Source organism: Pseudophryne corroboree, chromosome 10, assembly GCF_028390025.1.
Source record: "Pseudophryne corroboree isolate aPseCor3 chromosome 10, aPseCor3.hap2, whole genome shotgun sequence".
Lineage (NCBI taxonomy): Eukaryota > Metazoa > Chordata > Amphibia > Anura > Myobatrachidae > Pseudophryne > Pseudophryne corroboree.
This window is the reverse complement of record NC_086453.1, coordinates 382,240,733-382,259,845: the sequence shown is the minus strand read 5'-3', so window position 1 is coordinate 382,259,845 and position 19,113 is coordinate 382,240,733. Positions and strand designations below refer to the sequence as shown.

At 51.2% G+C, this 19,113-nt stretch overlaps 1 protein-coding gene across 18 annotated transcripts in view; it reads right to left on the bottom strand.

Annotated features, from left to right (window-relative positions):
• Positions 1-14,965: 14,965 nt before the first annotated feature.
• Positions 14,966-19,113, bottom strand: part of KIF1B (kinesin family member 1B) — a 231,227-nt gene continuing 227,079 nt past the window's right edge. For all 18 annotated transcript variants that reach the window (XM_063943836.1, XM_063943839.1, XM_063943850.1 and 15 more), the window contains one exon: positions 14,966-19,018. In XM_063943836.1, coding sequence (XP_063799906.1) covers positions 18,976-19,018 — 43 coding nt within the window. In that variant the 3' untranslated portion in view covers positions 14,966-18,975. The remainder of the gene's footprint in view (positions 19,019-19,113) is intronic.

The following is a 19,113-nucleotide window of genomic DNA, read 5'->3' as shown; positions in this document are numbered from 1 at the left end:
CAGGGAGATCGCTATGTCAGGGAGATCGCTGCTATGTCATGGCGTCAGGGAGATCACTGCTATGTCAGGGAGATCACTGCTATGTCAGGGAGATCGCTGCTATGTCAGGGAGATCACTGCTATGTCATGGAGTCAGGGAGATTGCTGCTATGTCAGGGAGATCGCTGCTATGTCATGGAGTCAGGGAGATCGCTGCTATGTCATGGAGTCAGGGAGATCGCTGCTATGTCAGGGAGATTGCTGCTATGTCAGGGAGTCAGGGAGATCGCTATGTCAGGGAGATCGCTGCTATGTCATGGTGTCAGGGAGATCACTGCTATGTCAGGGAGTCAGGGAGATCACTGCTATGTCAGGGAGATTGCTGCTATGTCAGGGAGATCGCTGCTATGTCATGGCGTCAGGAAGATCACTGCTATGTCAGGGAGTCAGGGAGATCACTGCTATGTCAGGGAGTCAGGGAGATCGCTGCTATGTCATGGCGTCAGGGAGATCACTGCTATGTCAGGGAGTCAGGGAGATCACTGCTATGTCAGGGAGTCAGGGAGATCGCTATGTCAGGGAGATCGCTGCTATGTCAGGGAGATCACTGCTATGTCATGGAGTCAGGGAGATCGCTGCTATGTCATGGAGTCAGGGAGATCGCTGCTATGTCAGGGAGATCGCTGCTATGTCATGGAGTCAGGGAGATTGCTGCTATGTCAGGGAGATTGCTGCTATGTCATGGAGTCAGGGAGATTGCTGCTATGTCAGGGAGTCAGGGAGATCGCTGCTATGTCATGGAGTCAGGGAGATCGCTGCTATGTCATGGAGTCAGGGAGATCGCCGCTATGTCATGGAGTCAGGGAGATCGCTGCTATGTCATGGAGTCAGGGAGATATGTCATGGCGTCAGGGAGATCGCTGCTATGTCATGGCGTCAGGGAGATCACTGCTATGTCAGGGAGTCTCCCCATCAATCAGGAAGAGTTGGTAAATATGACATTTTTCCACTATTACTAAAGACAATAATAATGCAATGTGTCAGACACAAGCAGTTATGTATGTACAGGAGAGGCCTTAGTGTTCCTCACTGCTCCTACCACTGAGGAAATATTTTACTCACACAGGTTGGGATCAGTTATTTTATTATTTATTTGATCGCTGTGGGCTGAAGTACCATGGGGGCAGTGTGTGGTATAATTGTGTGTGTGTGTGTGGTGTTGGTGGGAGGATGTGTTGAATTCCTATGAGGGCAGTGTGTGGTGGAATCAATGTGGGAGAGTAATGTGTGGGGGCAAATGTGTGGAATTACTGTCTGGGGCCAATGCGTGGAATTACTGTCTGGGGCCAATGTGTGTGTTTCCCCCCCCGTGTGGTTCTAGTGATGTGCCTTGGCAATTTTAAAATCCTGTTTGGTGTGCCGCAAATTGAAAAGGTTTAAAATCAGTGCCTTAGATGGACACAGTGACAGCAGCACAGTCCCTTAGATGGACACAGTGACAGCAGCACAGCCCCTTAGATGGACACAGTGACAGCAGCACAGCCCCTTAGATGGACACAGTGACAGCAGCACAGCCCCTTAGATGGACACAGTGACAGCAGCACAGCCCCTTAGATGGACACAGTGACAGCAGCACAGCCCCTTAGATGGACACAGTGACAGCAGCACAGTCCCTTAGATGGACACAGTGACAGCAGCACAGCCCCTTAGATGGACACAGTGACAGCAGCACAGCCCCTTAGATGGACACAGTGATAGCAGCACAGCCCCTTAGATGGACACAGTGATAGCAGCACAGCCCCTTAGATGGACACAGTGACAGCAGCACAGTCCCTTAGATGGACACAGTGACAGCAGCACAGCCCCTTAGATGGACACAGTGACAGCAGCACAGTCCCTTATAGACACAGTGACAGCAGCACAGTCCCTTAGATGGACACAGTGACAGCAGCACAGCCCCTTAGATGGACAGTGACAGCAGCACAGTCCCTTAGATGGGACACAGTGACAGCAGCACAGCCCCTTAGATGGACACAGTGACAGCAGCACAGTCCCTTAGATGGACACAGTGACAGCAGCACAGTCCCTTAGATGGACACAGTGACAGCAGCACAATCCCTTAGATGGACAGTGACAGCAGCACAGCCCCTTAGATGGACACAGTGACAGCAGCACAGCCCCTTAGATGGACACAGTGACAGCAGCACAGCCCCTTAGATGGACACAGTGATAGCAGCACAGCCCATTAGATGGACACAGTGACAGCAGCACAGTCCCTTAGATGGACAGTGACAGCAGCACAGCCCCTTAGATGGACACAGTGACAGCAGCACAGCCCCTTAGATTGACACAGTGACAGCAGCACAGTCCCTTATAGACACAGTGACAGCAGCACAGTCCCTTAGATGGACACAGTGACAGCAGCACATCCCCTTAAATGGACACAGTGACAGCAGCACAGTCCCTTAGATGGACACAGTGACAGCAGCACAGCCCCTTAGATGGACACAGTGACGGCAGCACAGTCCCTTAGATGGACACAGTGACGGCAGCACAGCCCCTCAGATGGACACAGTGACGGCAGCACAGCCCCTCAGATGGACACGGTGACGGCAGCACAGCCCCTTAGATGGACACGGTGACGGCAGCACAGCCCCTTAGATGGACAACGTGACAGCAGCACAGCCCCTTAGATGGACAACGTGACAGCAGCACAGCCCCTTAGATGGACACGGTGACAGCAGCACAGCCCCTTAGATGGACACAGGGACAGCAGCACAGCCCCTTAGATGGACACAGGGACAGCAGCACAGCCCCTTAGATGGACACGGTGACAGCAGCACAGCCCCTTATAGACACAGTGACAGCAGCACAGCCCCTTAGATGGACACAGTGACAGCAGCACAGCCCCTTATAGACACAGTGACAGCAGCACAGCCCCTTATAGACACAGTGACAGCAGCACAGTCCCTTAGATGGACACAGTGACAGCAGCACATCCCCTTAGATGGACACAGTGACAGCAGCACAGTCCCTTAGAAGGACACAGTGACAGCAGCACAGCCCCTTAGATGGACACAGTGACGGCAGCACAGTCCCTTAGATGGACACAGTGACGGCAGCACAGCCCCTCAGATGGACACAGTGACGGCAGCACAGCCCCTCAGATGGACACGGTGACGGCAGCACAGCCCCTTAGATGGACACGGTGACAGCAGCACAGCCCCTTAGATGGACAACGTGACAGCAGCACAGCCCCTTAGATGGACAACGTGACAGCAGCACAGCCCCTTAGATGGACACAGTGACAGCAGCACAGCCCCTTAGATGGACACAGGGACAGCAGCACAGCCCCTTAGATGGACACAGGGACAGCAGCACAGCCCCTTAGATGGACACGGTGACAGCAGCACAGTCCCTTAGATGGACACAGTGATAGCAACACAGCCCCTTAGATGGACACAGTGATAGCAGCACAGCCCCTTAGATGGACACAGTGACAGCAGCACAGCCCCTTAGATGGACACAGTGACAGCAGCACAGTCCCTTAGACACACAGTGACGGCAGCACAGCCCCTCAGATGGACACAGTGCAGCACAGCCCCTTAGATGGGACACGGTGACAGCAGCACAGCCCCTTAGATGGCCACAGCGACAGCAGCACAGCCCCTTAGATGGCCACAGCGACAGCAGCACAGCCCCTTAGATGGCCACAGCGACAGCAGCACAGCCCCTTAGATGGACACAGTGACAGCAGCATAACCCCTTAGATGGACACAGTGACGGCAGCACAGTCCCTTAGATGGACACAGTGACGGCAGCACAGCCCCTCAGATGGACACAGTGACGGCAGCAGAGCCCCTCAGATGGACACAGTGACAGCAGCACAGCCCCTTAGATGGGACACGGTGACAGCAACACAGCCCCTTAGATGGGCCACGGTGACAGCAGCACAGCCCCTTAGATGGACACAGTGACAGCAGCACAGCCCCTTAGATGGACACAGTGACAGCAGCACAGCCCCTTAGATGGACACGGTGACAGCAGCACAGACCCTTAGATGGACACAGTGACAGCAGCACAGTCCCTTATAGACACAGTGACGGCAGCACAGCCCCTCAGATGGACACAGTGCAGCACAGCCCCTTAGATGGGACACAGTGACAGCAGCACAGCCCCTTAGATGGACACAGCGACAGCAGCACAGCCCCTTAGATGGCCACAGCGACAGCAGCACAGCCCCTTAGATGGCCACAGCGACAGCAGCACAGCCCCTTAGATGGACACAGTGACAGCAGCACAGCCCCTTAGATGGACACAGTGACGGCAGCATAACCCCTTAGATGGACACAGTGACGGCAGCACAGTCCCTTAGATGGACACAGTGACGGCAGCACAGCCCCTCAGATGGACACAGTGACGGCAGCAGAGCCCCTCAGATGGACACAGTGACAGCAGCACAGCCCCTTAGATGGGACACGGTGACAGCAACACAGCCCCTTAGATGGGACACGGTGACAGCAGCACAGCCCCTTAGATGGACACAGTGACAGCAGCACAGCCCCTTAGATGGACAGTGACAGCAGCACAGCCCCTTAGATGGACAGTGACAGCAGCACAGCCCCTTAGATGGACACAGCGACAGCAGCACAGTCCCTTAGATGGACACAGTGACAGCAGCACAGCCCCTTATAGACACAGTGACAGCAGCATAACCCCTTAGATGGACACAGTGATGGCAGCACAGTCCCTTAGATGGACACAGTGACGGCAGCACAGCCCCTCAGATGGACACAGTGACGGCAGCAGAGCCCCTCAGATGGACACAGTGACAGCAGCACAGCCCCTTAGATGGGACACGGTGACAGCAACACAGCCCCTTAGATGGGCCACGGTGACAGCAGCACAGCCCCTTAGATGGACACAGTGACAGCAGCACAGCCCCTTAGATGGACACAGTGACAGCAGCACAGCCCCTTAGATGGACACGGTGACAGCAGCACAGCCCCTTAGATGGACACGGTGACAGCAGCACAGACCCTTAGATGGACACAGTGACAGCAGCACAGTCCCTTATAGACACAGTGACGGCAGCACAGCCCCTCAGATGGACACAGTGCAGCACAGCCCCTTAGATGGGACACAGTGACAGCAGCACAGCCCCTTAGATGGACACAGCGACAGCAGCACAGCCCCTTAGATGGCCACAGCGACAGCAGCACAGCCCCTTAGATGGCCACAGCGACAGCAGCACAGCCCCTTAGATGGACACAGTGACAGCAGCATAACCCCTTAGATGGACACAGTGACGGCAGCACAGTCCCTCAGATGGACACAGTGACGGCAGCACAGCCCCTCAGATGGACACAGTGACGGCAGCAGAGCCCCTCAGATGGACACAGTGACAGCAGCACAGCCCCTTAGATGGGACACGGTGACAGCAGCACAGCCCCTTAGATGGGACACGGTGACAGCAGCACAGCCCCTTAGATGGACACAGTGACAGCAGCACAGCCCCTTAGATGGACAGTGACAGCAGCACAGCCCCTTAGATGGACAGTGACAGCAGCACAGCCCCTTAGATGGACACAGCGACAGCAGCACAGTCCCTTAGATGGACACAGTGACAGCAGCACAGCCCCTTATAGACACAGTGACAGCAGCATAACCCCTTAGATGGACACAGTGATGGCAGCACAGTCCCTTAGATGGACACAGTGACGGCAGCACAGCCCCTCAGATGGACACAGTGACGACAGCACAGCCCCTCAGATGGACACAGTGACAGCAGCACAGCCCCTCAGATGGATACAGTGACAGCAGCACAGCCCCTTAGATGGACACAGTGACAGCAGCACAGCCCCTTAGATGGACACAGGGACAGCAGCACAGCCCCTTAGATAAGGCGCAGTGACAGCAGCACAGCCCCTTAGATGGCCACAGGGACAGCAGCACAGCCCCTTAAATGGGACACAGTGACAGCAGCACAGCCCCTTAGATGGACACGGTGACAGCAGCACAGTCCCTTAGTTGGACACGGTGACAGCAGCACAGTCCCTTAGATGGACACAGGGACAGCAGCACAGCCCCTTAGATGGACACGGTGACAGCAGCACAGCCCCTTAGATGGACACGGTGACAGCAGCACAGCCCCTTAGATGGACACAGGGACAGCAGCACAGCCCCTTAGATGGACACGGTGACAGCAGCACAGCCCCTTAGATGGACATGGTGACAGCAGCACAGCCCCTTAGATGGGCACAGGGACAGCAGCACAGCCCCTTAGATGGACACGGTGACAGCAGCACAGCCCCTTAGATGGACATGGTGACAGCAGCACAGCCCCTTAGATGGACACGGTGACAGCAGCACAGCCCCTTAGATGGACACAGTGACAGCAGCACAGTCCCTCAGATGGACACAGTGACAGCAGCACAGTCCCTCAGATAGACACAGTGACAGCAGCATAACCCCTTAGATGGACACAGTGACAGCAGCACAGTCCCTCAGATAGACACAGTGACAGCAGCATAACCCCTTAGATGGACACAGTGACGGCAGCACAGTCCCTTAGATGGACACAGTGATGGCAGCACAGCCCCTCAGATGGACACAGTGACGGCAGCACAGCCCCTCAGATGGACACAGTGACAGCAGCACAGCCCCTCAGATAGACACAGTGACAGCAGCATAACCCCTTAGATGGGACACAGTGACAGCAGCACAGTCCCTCAGATAGACACAGTGACAGCAGCATAACCCCTTAGATGGACACAGTGACGGCAGCACAGTCCCTTAGATGGACACAGTGACAGCAGCACAGTCCCTCAGATAGACACAGTGACAGCAGCATAACCCCTTAGATGGACACAGTGACGGCAGCACAGCCCCTCAGATGGACACAGTGACAGCAGCACAGCCCCTCAGATGGACACAGTGACAGCAGCACAGCCCCTTAGATGAGATACAGGGACAGCAGCACAGCCCCTCAGATGGACACAGTGACAGCAGCACAGTCCCTCAGATAGACACAGTGACAGCAGCATAACCCCTTAGATGGACACAGTGACAGCAGCACAGTCCCTCAAATAGACACAGTGACAGCAGCATAACCCCTTAGATGGACACAGTGACGGCAGCACAGTCCCTTAGATGGACACAGTGATGGCAGCACAGTCCCTCAGATGGACACAGTGACAGCAGCACAGCCCCTTAGAGGGACACAGTGACAGCAGCACAGTCCCTCAGATGGACACAGGGACAGCAGCACAGCCCCTTAGATGGACACGGTGACAGCAGCACAGCCCCTTAGATGGGACACAGGGACAGCAGCACAGCCCCTTAGATGGACACAGGGACAGCCCCTTAGATGGACACGGTGACAGCAGCACAGCCTCTTAGATGGACACAGGGACAGCAGCACAGCCCCTTAGATGGACATGGTGACAGCAGCACAGCCCCTTAGATAAGGCACAGTGACGGCAGCACAGCCCCTTAGATGGACACAGTGACGGCAGCACAGCCCCTTAGATGGACACGGTGACAGCAGCACAGCCCCTTAGATAAGGCACAGTGACGGCAGCACAGCCCCTTAGATGGACATAGTGACGGCAGCACAGCCCCTTAGATGGACACAGTGACGGCAGCACAGCCCCTTAGATGGACACAGTGACGGCAGCACAGCCCCTTAGATGGCCACAGTGACGGCAGCACAGCCCCTTAGATGGCCACAGTGACGGCAGCACAGCCCCTTAGATGGCCACAGGGACAGCAGCACAGCCCCTTACATGGGACACAGTGACAGCAGCACAGCCCCTTAGATGGACACAGTGACAGCAGCACAGCCCCTTAGATGGACACAGTGACAGCAGCACAGCCCTTATGGACACAGTGACAGCAACACAGCTCCTTAGGTGGACAGTGACAGCAGCATGGCCCCTTAGATGGAACACAGTGACAGCAGTACAGCCCCTTAGATGGGGCACAGTGACAGCAGCACAGCCCCTTAGATGGGGCGCAGTGACAGCAGCACAGCCCCTTAGATGGGGCACAGTGACAGCAGCACAGCCCCTTAGATGGGGCACAGTGACAGCAGCACGGCCCCTTAGATGGACACAGTGACAGCAGCACAGCCCCTTATGGGCACAGTGACAGCAGCACAGCCCCTTATGGACACAGTGACAGCAGCACAGCCCCTTAGATGGGACACAGTGACAGCTGCACAGCCCCTTAGATGGGGCACAGTGACAGCAGCACAGCCCCTTAGATGGACAAGTGATAGCACCATAGCCCCTTATTGACACAGTGACAGCAGCACAGCCCCTTAGATGGACACAGTGACAGCAACACAGTCCCTTAGATGGACACAGTGACAGCAGCACAGCCCCTTAGATGGACACAGTGACAGCAGCACAGCCCCTTTAGAGCATAATTAGGAGACAAAACCCCACTAACATTTATAGAGTTCAACAATAATAACTTTTTACAATGATGAAATGTATCACGCAGCTTCCTATTTCTGTGTAATATCTTCTCTCAAAATAAAACCCTGCAACACAAATGATCTCATTCAAGAAAAATTATTTTCTTTGTAAACAAGCCTCTCCCAGCGTCTGCTCCGGTCCCCGGCCGATGACATCAGCAGCCAGGGCCCAGGAGGGACCAATCAGCGGCTTTTGGAAATTTCCGGGTAAGAGCTGTTTCCAGTGCAGCTCACTCGGGAGAGACCAGCTGGAAACCCTGCTTGTTACCAGGGAAAAATCCCAGGTAATTTTACCCCGGGTAGGTGCGCGTTCATGTGCAAAAACCTGGGTTTATCATGTCAGTGGAAAAGGGGTATTAGTGTGTGTGTGTAAGTCCTTATACCAGAGGTTCCCAAACTGTGTGCCGTGGATCCCTGGGGTGCTTCTGGACACTTGCAGGGGTGACCTGGGTTGGTGGTCCAGGACCAATTCAAATTATTCATGGTCAATATAATAGGTAAAACCAGTGCTGGTGGCTGCCAGTCATAAAAATAAGAATTTACTTACCGATAATTCTATTTCTCGTAGTCCGTAGTAGATGCTGGGGACTCCGTCAGGACCATGGGGAATAGCGGCTCCGCAGGAGACAGGGCACAAAAATAAAGCTTTAGGATTAGGTGGTGTGTACTGGCTCCTCCCCCTATGACCCTCCTCCAAGCCTCAGTTAGGACACTGTGCCCGGACGAGCGTACACAATAAGGAAGGATATTGAATCCCGGGTAAGACTCATACCAGCCACACCAATCACACCGTACAACTTGTGATCTGAACCCAGTTAACAGTATGACAAACGTAGGAGCCTCTGAACAGACGGCTCACAACAATAACAACCCGAATTTGTTTGTAACAATAACTATGTACAAGTATTGCAGACAATCCGCACTTGGGATGGGCGCCCAGCATCCACTACGGACTACGAGAAATAGAATTATCGGTAAGTAAATTCTTATTTTCTCTAACGTCCTAAGTGGATGCTGGGGACTCCGTCAGGACCATGGGGATTATACCAAAGCTCCCAAACGGGCGGGAGAGTGCGGATGACTCTGCAGCACCGAATGAGAGAACTCAAGGTCCTCCTCAGCCAGGGTATCAAATTTGTAGAATTTTGCAAACGTGTTTGCCCCTGACCAAGTAGCAGCTCGGCAGAGTTGTAATGCCGAGACCCCCCGGGCAGCCGCCCAGGATGAGCCCACTTTCCTTGTGGAATGGGCCTTGACAGATTTAGGTTGTGGCAAGCCTGCCACAGAATGTGCAAGTTGAATTGTGCTACAAATCCAACGAGCAATCGTCTGCTTAGAAGCAGGAGCACCCATCTTGTTGGGTGCATACAATATAAACAGTGAGTCAGACTTTCTGACTCCCGCCGTTCTTGAAATATATATTTTCAATGCCCGGACCACGTCCAACAACTTGGAATCCTCCAAATCGTTAGTAGCCGCAGGCACCACAATAGGCTGGTTCAGGTGAAACGCTGACACCACCTTAGGCAGAAAATGAGGACGCGTCCGCAGTTCTGCCATGTCCGTATGGAAAATCAGATATGGGCTCTTATATGATAAAGCCGCCAATTCTGATACTCTCCTGGCTGAAGCCAGGGCCAGTAGCATGGTTACTTTCCATGTAAGATACTTCAACTCCACCGATTTGAGCGGCTCAAACCAATGGGATTTGAGAAAATCCAAGACTACATTAAGATCCCACGGTGCCACTGGGGGCACAACCGGGGGCTGTATATGTAGTACTCCTTTTACAAAAGTCTGGACTTCAGGAACTGAAGCCAATTCTTTCTGGAAGAAAATCGACAGGGCCGAAATTTGAACCTTAATGGACCCCAATTTGAGGCCCATAGACAATCCTGTTTGCAGGAAATGTAGGAATCGACCCAGTTGAAATTCCTCCGTGGGGGCCTTCCTGGCCTCACACCACGCAACATATTTTCTCCAAATGCGGTGATAATGTTGTGCAGTCACCTCCTTCCTGGCTTTTACCAGTGTAGGAATGACCTCTTCCGGAATGCCTTTTTCCCTTAGAATTCGGCGTTCAACCGCCATGCCGTCAAACGCAGCCGCGGTAAGTCTTGGAATAGACACGGTCCCTGCTGAAGCAGGTCCCGTCTTAGAGGTAGAGGCCACGGATCCTCCGTGAGCATCTCTTGAAGTTCCGGGTACCAAGTTCTTCTTGGCCAATCCGGAGCCACTAGTATCGTTCTTACTCCCTTTTGCCGTATAATTCTCAGTACTTTTGGTATGAGAGGCAGAGGAGGGAACACATACACTGACTGGAACACCCACGGTGTTACCAGAGCGTCCACAGCTATTGCCTGAGGGTCTCTTGACCTGGCGCAATACCTGTCCAGTTTTTTGTTGAGGCGGGACGCCATCATATCCACCATTGGTTTTTCCCAACGGTTCACAATCATGTGGAAGACTTCTGGATGAAGTCCCCACTCTCCCGGGTGTAGATCGTGTCTGCTGAGGAAGTCTGCTTCCCAGTTGTCCACTCCCGGAATGAATACTGCTGACAGTGCTATCACTTGATCTTCCGCCCAGCGAAGAATCCTTGCAGCTTCTGCCATTGCTGTCCTGCTTCTTGTGCCGCCCTGTCTGTTTACGTGGGCGACTGCCGTGATGTTGTCCGACTGGATCAACACCGGCTGACCCTGAAGCAGGGGTTTTGCCAGACTTAGAGCATTGTAAATCGCTCTTAGCTCCAGTATATTTATGTGAAGAGACATCTCCAGGCTTGACCATACTCCCTGGAAGTTTCTTCCCTGTGTGACCGCTCCCCAGCCTCTCAGACTGGCATCCGTGGTCACCAGGACCCAGTCCTGTATGCCGAATCTGCGGCCCTCTAACAGATGAGCACTCTGCAACCACCACAGAAGAGACAGCCTTGTCCGTGGCGATAAGGTTATCCGCTGATGCATCTGCAGATGTGATCCGGACCATTTGTCCAGCAGATCCCACTGAAAAGTTCGTGCGTGGAATCTGCCGAATGGAATCGCTTCGTAAGAAGCCACCATCTTTCCCAGGACTCTTGTGCATTGATGCACAGACACTTTCCCTGGTTTTAGGAGGTTCCTGACAAGTTCGGATAACTCCCTGGCTTTCTCCTCCGGAAGAAACACCTTTTTCTGAACCGTGTCCAGAATCATTCCCAGGAACAGCAGACGTGTCGTCGGGGTCAACTGAGATTTTGGAAAATTCAGAATCCACCCGTGTTGTTGCAGCACTAGTCGGGTTAGTGCTACTCCGTCCTCCAGCTGTTCTCTGGACCTTGCCCTTATCAGGAGATCGTCCAAGTAAGGGATAATTAATACGCCTCTTCTTCGCAGAAGAATCATCATTTCGGCCATTACCTTGGTAAAGACCCGAGGTGCCGTGGACAATCCAAACGGCAGCGTCTGAAACTGATAATGACAGTTTTGCACCACGAACCTGAGGTACCCTTGATGTGAAGGGCAAATTGGGACATGCAGGTAAGCATCCTTTATGTCCAGGGACACCATAAAGTCCCCTTCTTCCAGATTCGCTATCACTGCTCTGAGTGACTCCATCTTGAACTTGAATTTTTGTATGTACAGGTTCAAAGATTTCAGATTTAGAATAGGTCTTACCGAGCCGTCCGGCTTCGGTACCACAAATAGCGTGGAGTAATACCCCTTTCCCTGTTGTAGGAGGGGTACCTTGACTATCACCTGCTGAGAAAACAGCTTGTGAATGGCTTCCAATACCGTCGCCCTGTCTGAGGGAGACGTTGGCAAAGCAGACTTTAGGAACCTGCGAGGGGGAGACTTCTCGAATTCCAACCTGTAACCCTGAGATACTACCTGCAGGATCCAGGGGTCCACCTGTGAGCAAGCCCACTGTGCGCTGAAATTCTTGAGTCGACCCCCCACCGCTCCTGAGTCCGCTTGTAAGGCCCCAGCGTCATGCTGAGGGCTTTGCAGAAACCTGAGAGGGCTTCTGTTCCTGGGCAGGGGCTGCTTGCTGCCCTCTCTTACCCCTTCCTCTGCCCCGAGGCAGATATGACTGTCCTTTTGTCCGCTTGTTCTTATAGGACCGAAAGGACTGCGGCTGAAAAGACGGTGTCTTTTTCTGTTGGGAGGGGGTCTGAGGTAAAAAGGTGGATTTTCCGGCAGTTGCCGTGGCCACCAGATCCGATAGACCGACGCCAAATAATTCCTCCCCTTTATACGGCAATACTTCCATATGTCGTTTGGAATCCGCATCACCTGACCACTGTCGCGTCCATAAACTCCTTCTGGCAGATATGGACATCGCATTTACTCTCGATGCCAGAGTGCAAATATCTCTCTGTGCATCTCGCATATAAAGGAAAGCATCCTTTAATTGCTCTATAGTCAATAAAATACTGTCCCTATCCAGGGTATCAATATTTTCAGTCAGGGAATCCAACCAGACGACCCCAGCACTGCACATCCAGGCTGAGGCGATGGCTGGTCGCAGTATAACACCAGTATGTGTGTATATACTTTTTAGGGTAGTTTCCAGTCTCCTATCAGCTGGATCCCTGAGGGCGGCCGTATCAGGAGACGGTAACGCCACTTGTTTTGATAAGCGTGCGAGCGCCTTATCCACCCTAGGGGGTGTTTCCCAGCGCGCCCTAACCTCTGGCGGGAAAGGGTATAATGCTAATAACTTTTTTGAAATTAGCACTTTTCTATCTGGGTTAACCCACGCTTCATCACATACATCATTTAATTCCTCTGATTCAGGAAAAACTACAGGTAGTTTTTTCACCCCCCACATAATACCCCTTTTTGTGGTACTTGCAGTATCAGAGATATGCAAAGCCTCCTTCATTGCCGTGATCATATAACGTGTGGCCCTACTTGAAAATACGTTTGTTTCATCACCGTCGACACTAGATTCAGTGTCTGTGTCGACCGACTGAGGTAAAGGGCGCTTTACAGCCCCTGACGGTGTCTGAGACGCCTGGGCAGGTACTAACTGGTTTGCCGGCCGTCTCATGTCGTCAACTGATTTTTGTAATGTGCTGACATTATCACGTAATTCCATAAACAAAGCCATCCATTCCGGTGTCGACTCCCTGGGGGGTGACATCACCATTATCGGCAATTGCTCTGCCTCCACACCAACATCGTCCTCATACATGTCGACACACACGTACCGACACACAGCAGACACACAGGGAATGCTCTTATCGAAGACAGGACCCCACTAGCCCTTTGGGGAGACAGAGGGAGAGTTTGCCAGCACACACCCAAGCGCTATAATATATATGGGAACAACCTTATATAAGTGTTGTTCCTTATAGCAGCTTAAATATATCAAAATATCGCCAAAAAATGCCCCCCCTCTCTGTTTTACCCTGTTTCTGTAGTGCAGTGCAGGGGAGAGTCCTGGGAGCCTTCCTCACAGCGGAGCTGAGCAGGAAAATGGCGCTGTGTGCTGAGGAGAATAAGCCCCGCCCCCTATTTCGGCGGGCTTTTCTCCCGGAGTTTTAGATATCTGGCATGGGTTAAATACATACATATAGCCTCAATGGCTATATGTGATGTATTCTTTTGCCATAAAGGTATTAAATATTGCTGCCCAGGGCGCCCCCAGCAGCGCCCTGCACCCTCCGTGACCGCTTGGTGTGAAGTGTGTGTGACAACAATGGCGCACAGCTGCAGTGCTGTGCGCTACCTTCATGAAGACTGAAGAGCCTTCTGCCACCTGTTTCCGGACCTTCAATCTTCAGCATCTGTAAGGGGGGTCGGCGGCGCGGCTCCGGGACGAACCCCAGGGTGAGACCTGTGTTCCGACTCCCTCTGGAGCTAATGGTGTCCAGTAGCCTAAGAATCCAATCCATCCTGCACGCAGGTGAGTTTACTTCTCTCCCCTAAGTCCCTCGTAGCAGTGAGCCTGTTGCCAGCAGGACTCACTGAAAATAAAAAACCTAAAAACTTTTTCTAAGCAGCTCTTTAGGAGAGCCACCTAGATTGCACCCTGCTCGGACGGGCACAAAAACCTAACTGAGGCTTGGAGGAGGGTCATAGGGGGAGGAGCCAGTACACACCACCTAATCCTAAAGCTTTATTTTTGTGCCCTGTCTCCTGCGGAGCCGCTATTCCCCATGGTCCTGACGGAGTCCCCAGCATCCACTTAGGACGTTAGAGAAATGTGGCCAAACAGAAGCAAATCCTGTCCCTCACCACACAACTGACCCTGAGGATGACATATAAACGCCATCTACTTAATGTAATATTTCTTTCTAAATTTCTCAATAAGAAATTTTTGGCCTAGGGGTGCCGTGAAAAAAATTCTGATATTCTAGGGCGCCGTGATTCAAAAAAGTTTGGAAACCACGGAGTTACACTATTGTATTACTAACATTAGGAATCTCCCCTCATCACATTAAATGTTCCTGCTGAAAAGGTCAATTGCATAAGTCAGGAAGTGAAATAGAAAGAAATGAGGCACGAGGCACAGAGGTGTTAATGCACGGCTTGTACCTTTATTGTCAGATCTTGTTCACTAACGTTTCCAGTGGTGCAAGATTACCAACACACAGTTATATATATATCTGCATTGCACATCTAGGCTATACAGCAAATGGATCAGCATTAGTACAAATACATGAAATATTTACATTTTATATACTCAAAGCCCACACATCCGATTATATTTACAAAATAAAACACAGAAATTAAAAATGTGATGGGAGCTTCCATTGGTGATCGCGCTGCTGTTCCGAGCAGTCAGTTTTCCTTGTGGGAGCAATGGCTCTCACCTACGGAACGCTACCACGTGGCATTCTGTCCACCCAAAGAGTCCGTGGCGGCCATATTGTGGTCTGGACCAGTATGATCATGTGATATCACAGGTGCGGACAGGCTTCTTACAAATGTCTGCCCCCTACTGTGACACGTTAAAAAGAGCGGCAATCTGTCCTCCGAGTGCGAGGCCGACGGGCTACCGGCAGATCTTGAAAACCTGCCATTTGTAGCGGAGACTAAAACCATTTACTCCAATCCTTTATTTTAAAAGATTTACCAAGACCACGTCCTCTTCTCCGGAGAGACTACGTTGGTCCATATGAAGTATTTATCACTGGAATGGCTCCGTTATAATAACCCCCCTGATATAAAGTATCACTAAGTAGGTAATAACGAGGGAGAGTCCGCTATCACGGTTTGGTGACGGTGGCCATACCGGAGACACACCGATGCGATAGCTACGTCCCATAGACTAATATAATGGGTTTCCCATACTGATCAATAGTAAGAAACATGCGCAGTACTTCCTATAGTTTAATACAACTATGAATTTATTGTGTAGTTTTAGTGTTTCCTTCTCTTACCCTATTTATATAGCTCCTACTGGCCTAGATCCATTAATACTAGATAACTAATGATAAAGAATACCATAAATACTATAATATGAGGCAGATCCGCTCTTGTAATCAGAGGCTGCAGGCCGGCTGGGGAGTAAATGTCTGCTGGGGGCTGCAGTAATCCGTGTAATAGTAGTGGGGATGGGAACGTACCCTGCAGCTGGACACACAATATCTTCATTCCTCCGAGTCCTCGCTGCAATTTTAGGGGCATTTGTTTTTTTAAATTTGTACTGAAGAAACAAAACAATGACCCAATAACGAGGTTACACAAGAAAATTAGCCTCAAATAAATACAATTCATTCTCACCGAACAACAGGGGACTCCGAAGTCCCAGCGGCACAACAAGTAGCCTGCACGTAAACACACACAACAGACAGCCAAATTGGTCATCGAAGCAATTATGAGGATGGAGCGTGTCAGTCAGCTAGGAGTGACATCACCCACACTCACGGAGATGATCGGCCATTTTGTGTGATGTCAGCGGCTTCCAGGAAATATACAGTATGTACACCAAGCGGCTGCCTCTAGCGCGCACAGGTGACATGTACACTCTCCCGTTATGTCACCGGATTGGCAGCAGCGCCCACTTAAGGGAGAGCGAGCGTGCGTTATAACTCCGGAAAGGGCAGCGAGGCCAATGTTCATATTCTCAAACACAAAGCTTATGTATCACTAAAAACAAAGAACACCATGTTTTATTCCGCTCTTCGATGAGGAAGCGCAAATGTATAAATACATTCCAGTTAGGACATTCTGGATAATGTTCTACAATTGGCGTAACGACATCACATTTGAGTGTGGTGAAACCCAGTTTAATATACATTCATACTAACCTTCCCCATAGGCAATGAACAGGGGGGGCCCTTCATTTCAGATGTGGGACTTGTGTGAGGTCACGCCGGGAGAAGCCGTGACATGCATATTCCCTGTCCATAAGGTGCGCCAAACCGTCAATGCCCCAACGCCATCATGTGCAAGTAAACGCAGGCATAAATATACAGTACACTAACACCTAGAAACAAGTAACTTCCCTTTACGTTAGTAACAAAACAGCTGTGGTCTCTGCTTTGAGTGACGCCTGCGCGGATCAACACTCTCTCTCTCTCTAGCTGCGAAACAATGAAAGTGCATGCGTGTCCATGTAAAGATGGCGTGACCGCGATCCACTGGTCACAAAGGGGCAACTACTTTCGCCGTAAACAAACTCTGGGTGGCTTAACATTTTGCCATATTCAGTGTAAGGGAGAAAGGTAACACATCAGTTACATATGAGGGGGAGAGAGGTCTACACATAGTGGGCTCCACGGATTTTCAGCCATCTAGTCATTAGGGGCTAACAATGCGGAGAAAAGAGGCAATTTGCACCTCATACCTCAGCAATGTCCCCAGAAGCCAGTGAATCGACAGGTTGTATTGTTGGGATTTCTGGATCAGATTACAATGTGTCTGTTTTGGAGACTTTTTAGGAAGCTTATATTTCTGTTTTGGGACTCACCTGACAAACGCGTCCCAGTGGGTTTGCTGGCCCATGGGAAGACGTAGCGCCTCTGAGCTGGCAGACTCAGAGAGCAACAGGGAACCAAAACAGAATTACCTTTCCAACAAAGTCACCAAAACCATTATCCTGTTCTCAGAACTAGCCTGCAGATTCCATGTCTTCCGGGTAAAAGATCAGACACAGGATATATTATAGTGTGGGAGGGGGGGAGGGGGCCATGCTAGGGCTGGATATTCAGCCCCCACCAAACAGTCGCCCAGATAACGTCTTCAATCACACCATTAAAAAATACTTTTGTTAAAAGTTGTTATTGGCCTGGTATGTGAGATTAAGGAAATAACAGGCCCAAAAACACACTGCAAACCTGCCGACTGCGCCCATTACCCGCTGAGACGGATTACCTCAGGGGAGATCATGTGACACGCTTGGTTCACTCAAAGCTAAAACCATGGAACATTTTGTTACCGTTAAAGCAATATAAATATAGAATATGTAGAAATATAGTTTATTCAATGATATAACCGATGTGCTGTAGAGTAGGTCTGCAAGTGTTTGCAGGAGCCTAGATGATCAGCGTTAATGCAACTTAAATTAAATCATCAGACCTGCTGGCCGACAAGCTTAATGTGTGGGCGCCAAAACCCTTCACTGACATATCATCCACCGAATCCTGAAGAAATCCCGGCTCACAAAGGGTTACTGGATGGCCCGGCATGCGCACACTTAAATAAACACGTTTTGGCCCAAGACATTAGATAAGACAATATACAACAGGATGTGCCTCCATCACCACGTTACGGTTTGTTTTCCTGCTCATTTTGTTCTATGTGACCTCCTAATTACAAATAAAAAATAAGCAGCATTTCCCCTTAATATAACTTCTAAAATCATAAAGGAAAAAAAGAAAATCCACAAATCTGGATGTGCGTTTAAACGAATGATAACTGTAAAGCAAATGGCGTCAGTCTATGAGAGCCTTTGCTGGTCATTGCAGTGCATGAAGTCGGCTGTACCATGTACACTGTATGGTGTGGCTGCCACACACACAGCCATGGGGCTTAGCAACAATGACGCAGTTCTTTGCGAATTCGGAAACTTTCTGAGGGTCTGAGCTTGCAGTTTCCCAGATTCCAAACCACTGGTACAGGCACAGAGCGTACCCACGCGTTTCATGGTTGTGTGTGTCCTCACGCGTTTCATGGCTTGAGGAGAAGAGACAGAGCAAGATATGCATGTGACACCATCTTTCCCTCTCCGGGACTGTCCGCGGCACGGGAGGATGGAAGCTGGAGGTTTCAGTAAAACCCAAGTAACAGATAAAAAATAAAACGTGGTGAGAAAAATATGCGACATAATGGATTTCTGCCGGACATGTTACACTACAGACACGGGAGATAAGGGGGCACATATCCAGAAGGCGGCCGCCGGCGTCTGTCTCACTGTCTTTTCTTCTTGCTCAGTCACATGCGACAAGTTGTTTTCAGCAGAGACGGGAGAGGAGCTGAGGGAAAGCCACAGGTTTACAGACAAGAGAAACGTTTAAGAACCACGAAGGAGAGTAGAGAGGTAACACTTCATATCTGAAGGCGACAGAGACACGGATCTGCTCAGTACTTCATAGACAGGGAGCGACGTCTCGCTAACTTCGACCTGAAAAAGAAACACAAGACAGGGTGTAAATTCCGTTACATGGAGAAACCGAGACAGTTCTTCACTTGCACAGAGCCGAGGCAGCCATTTTGCAA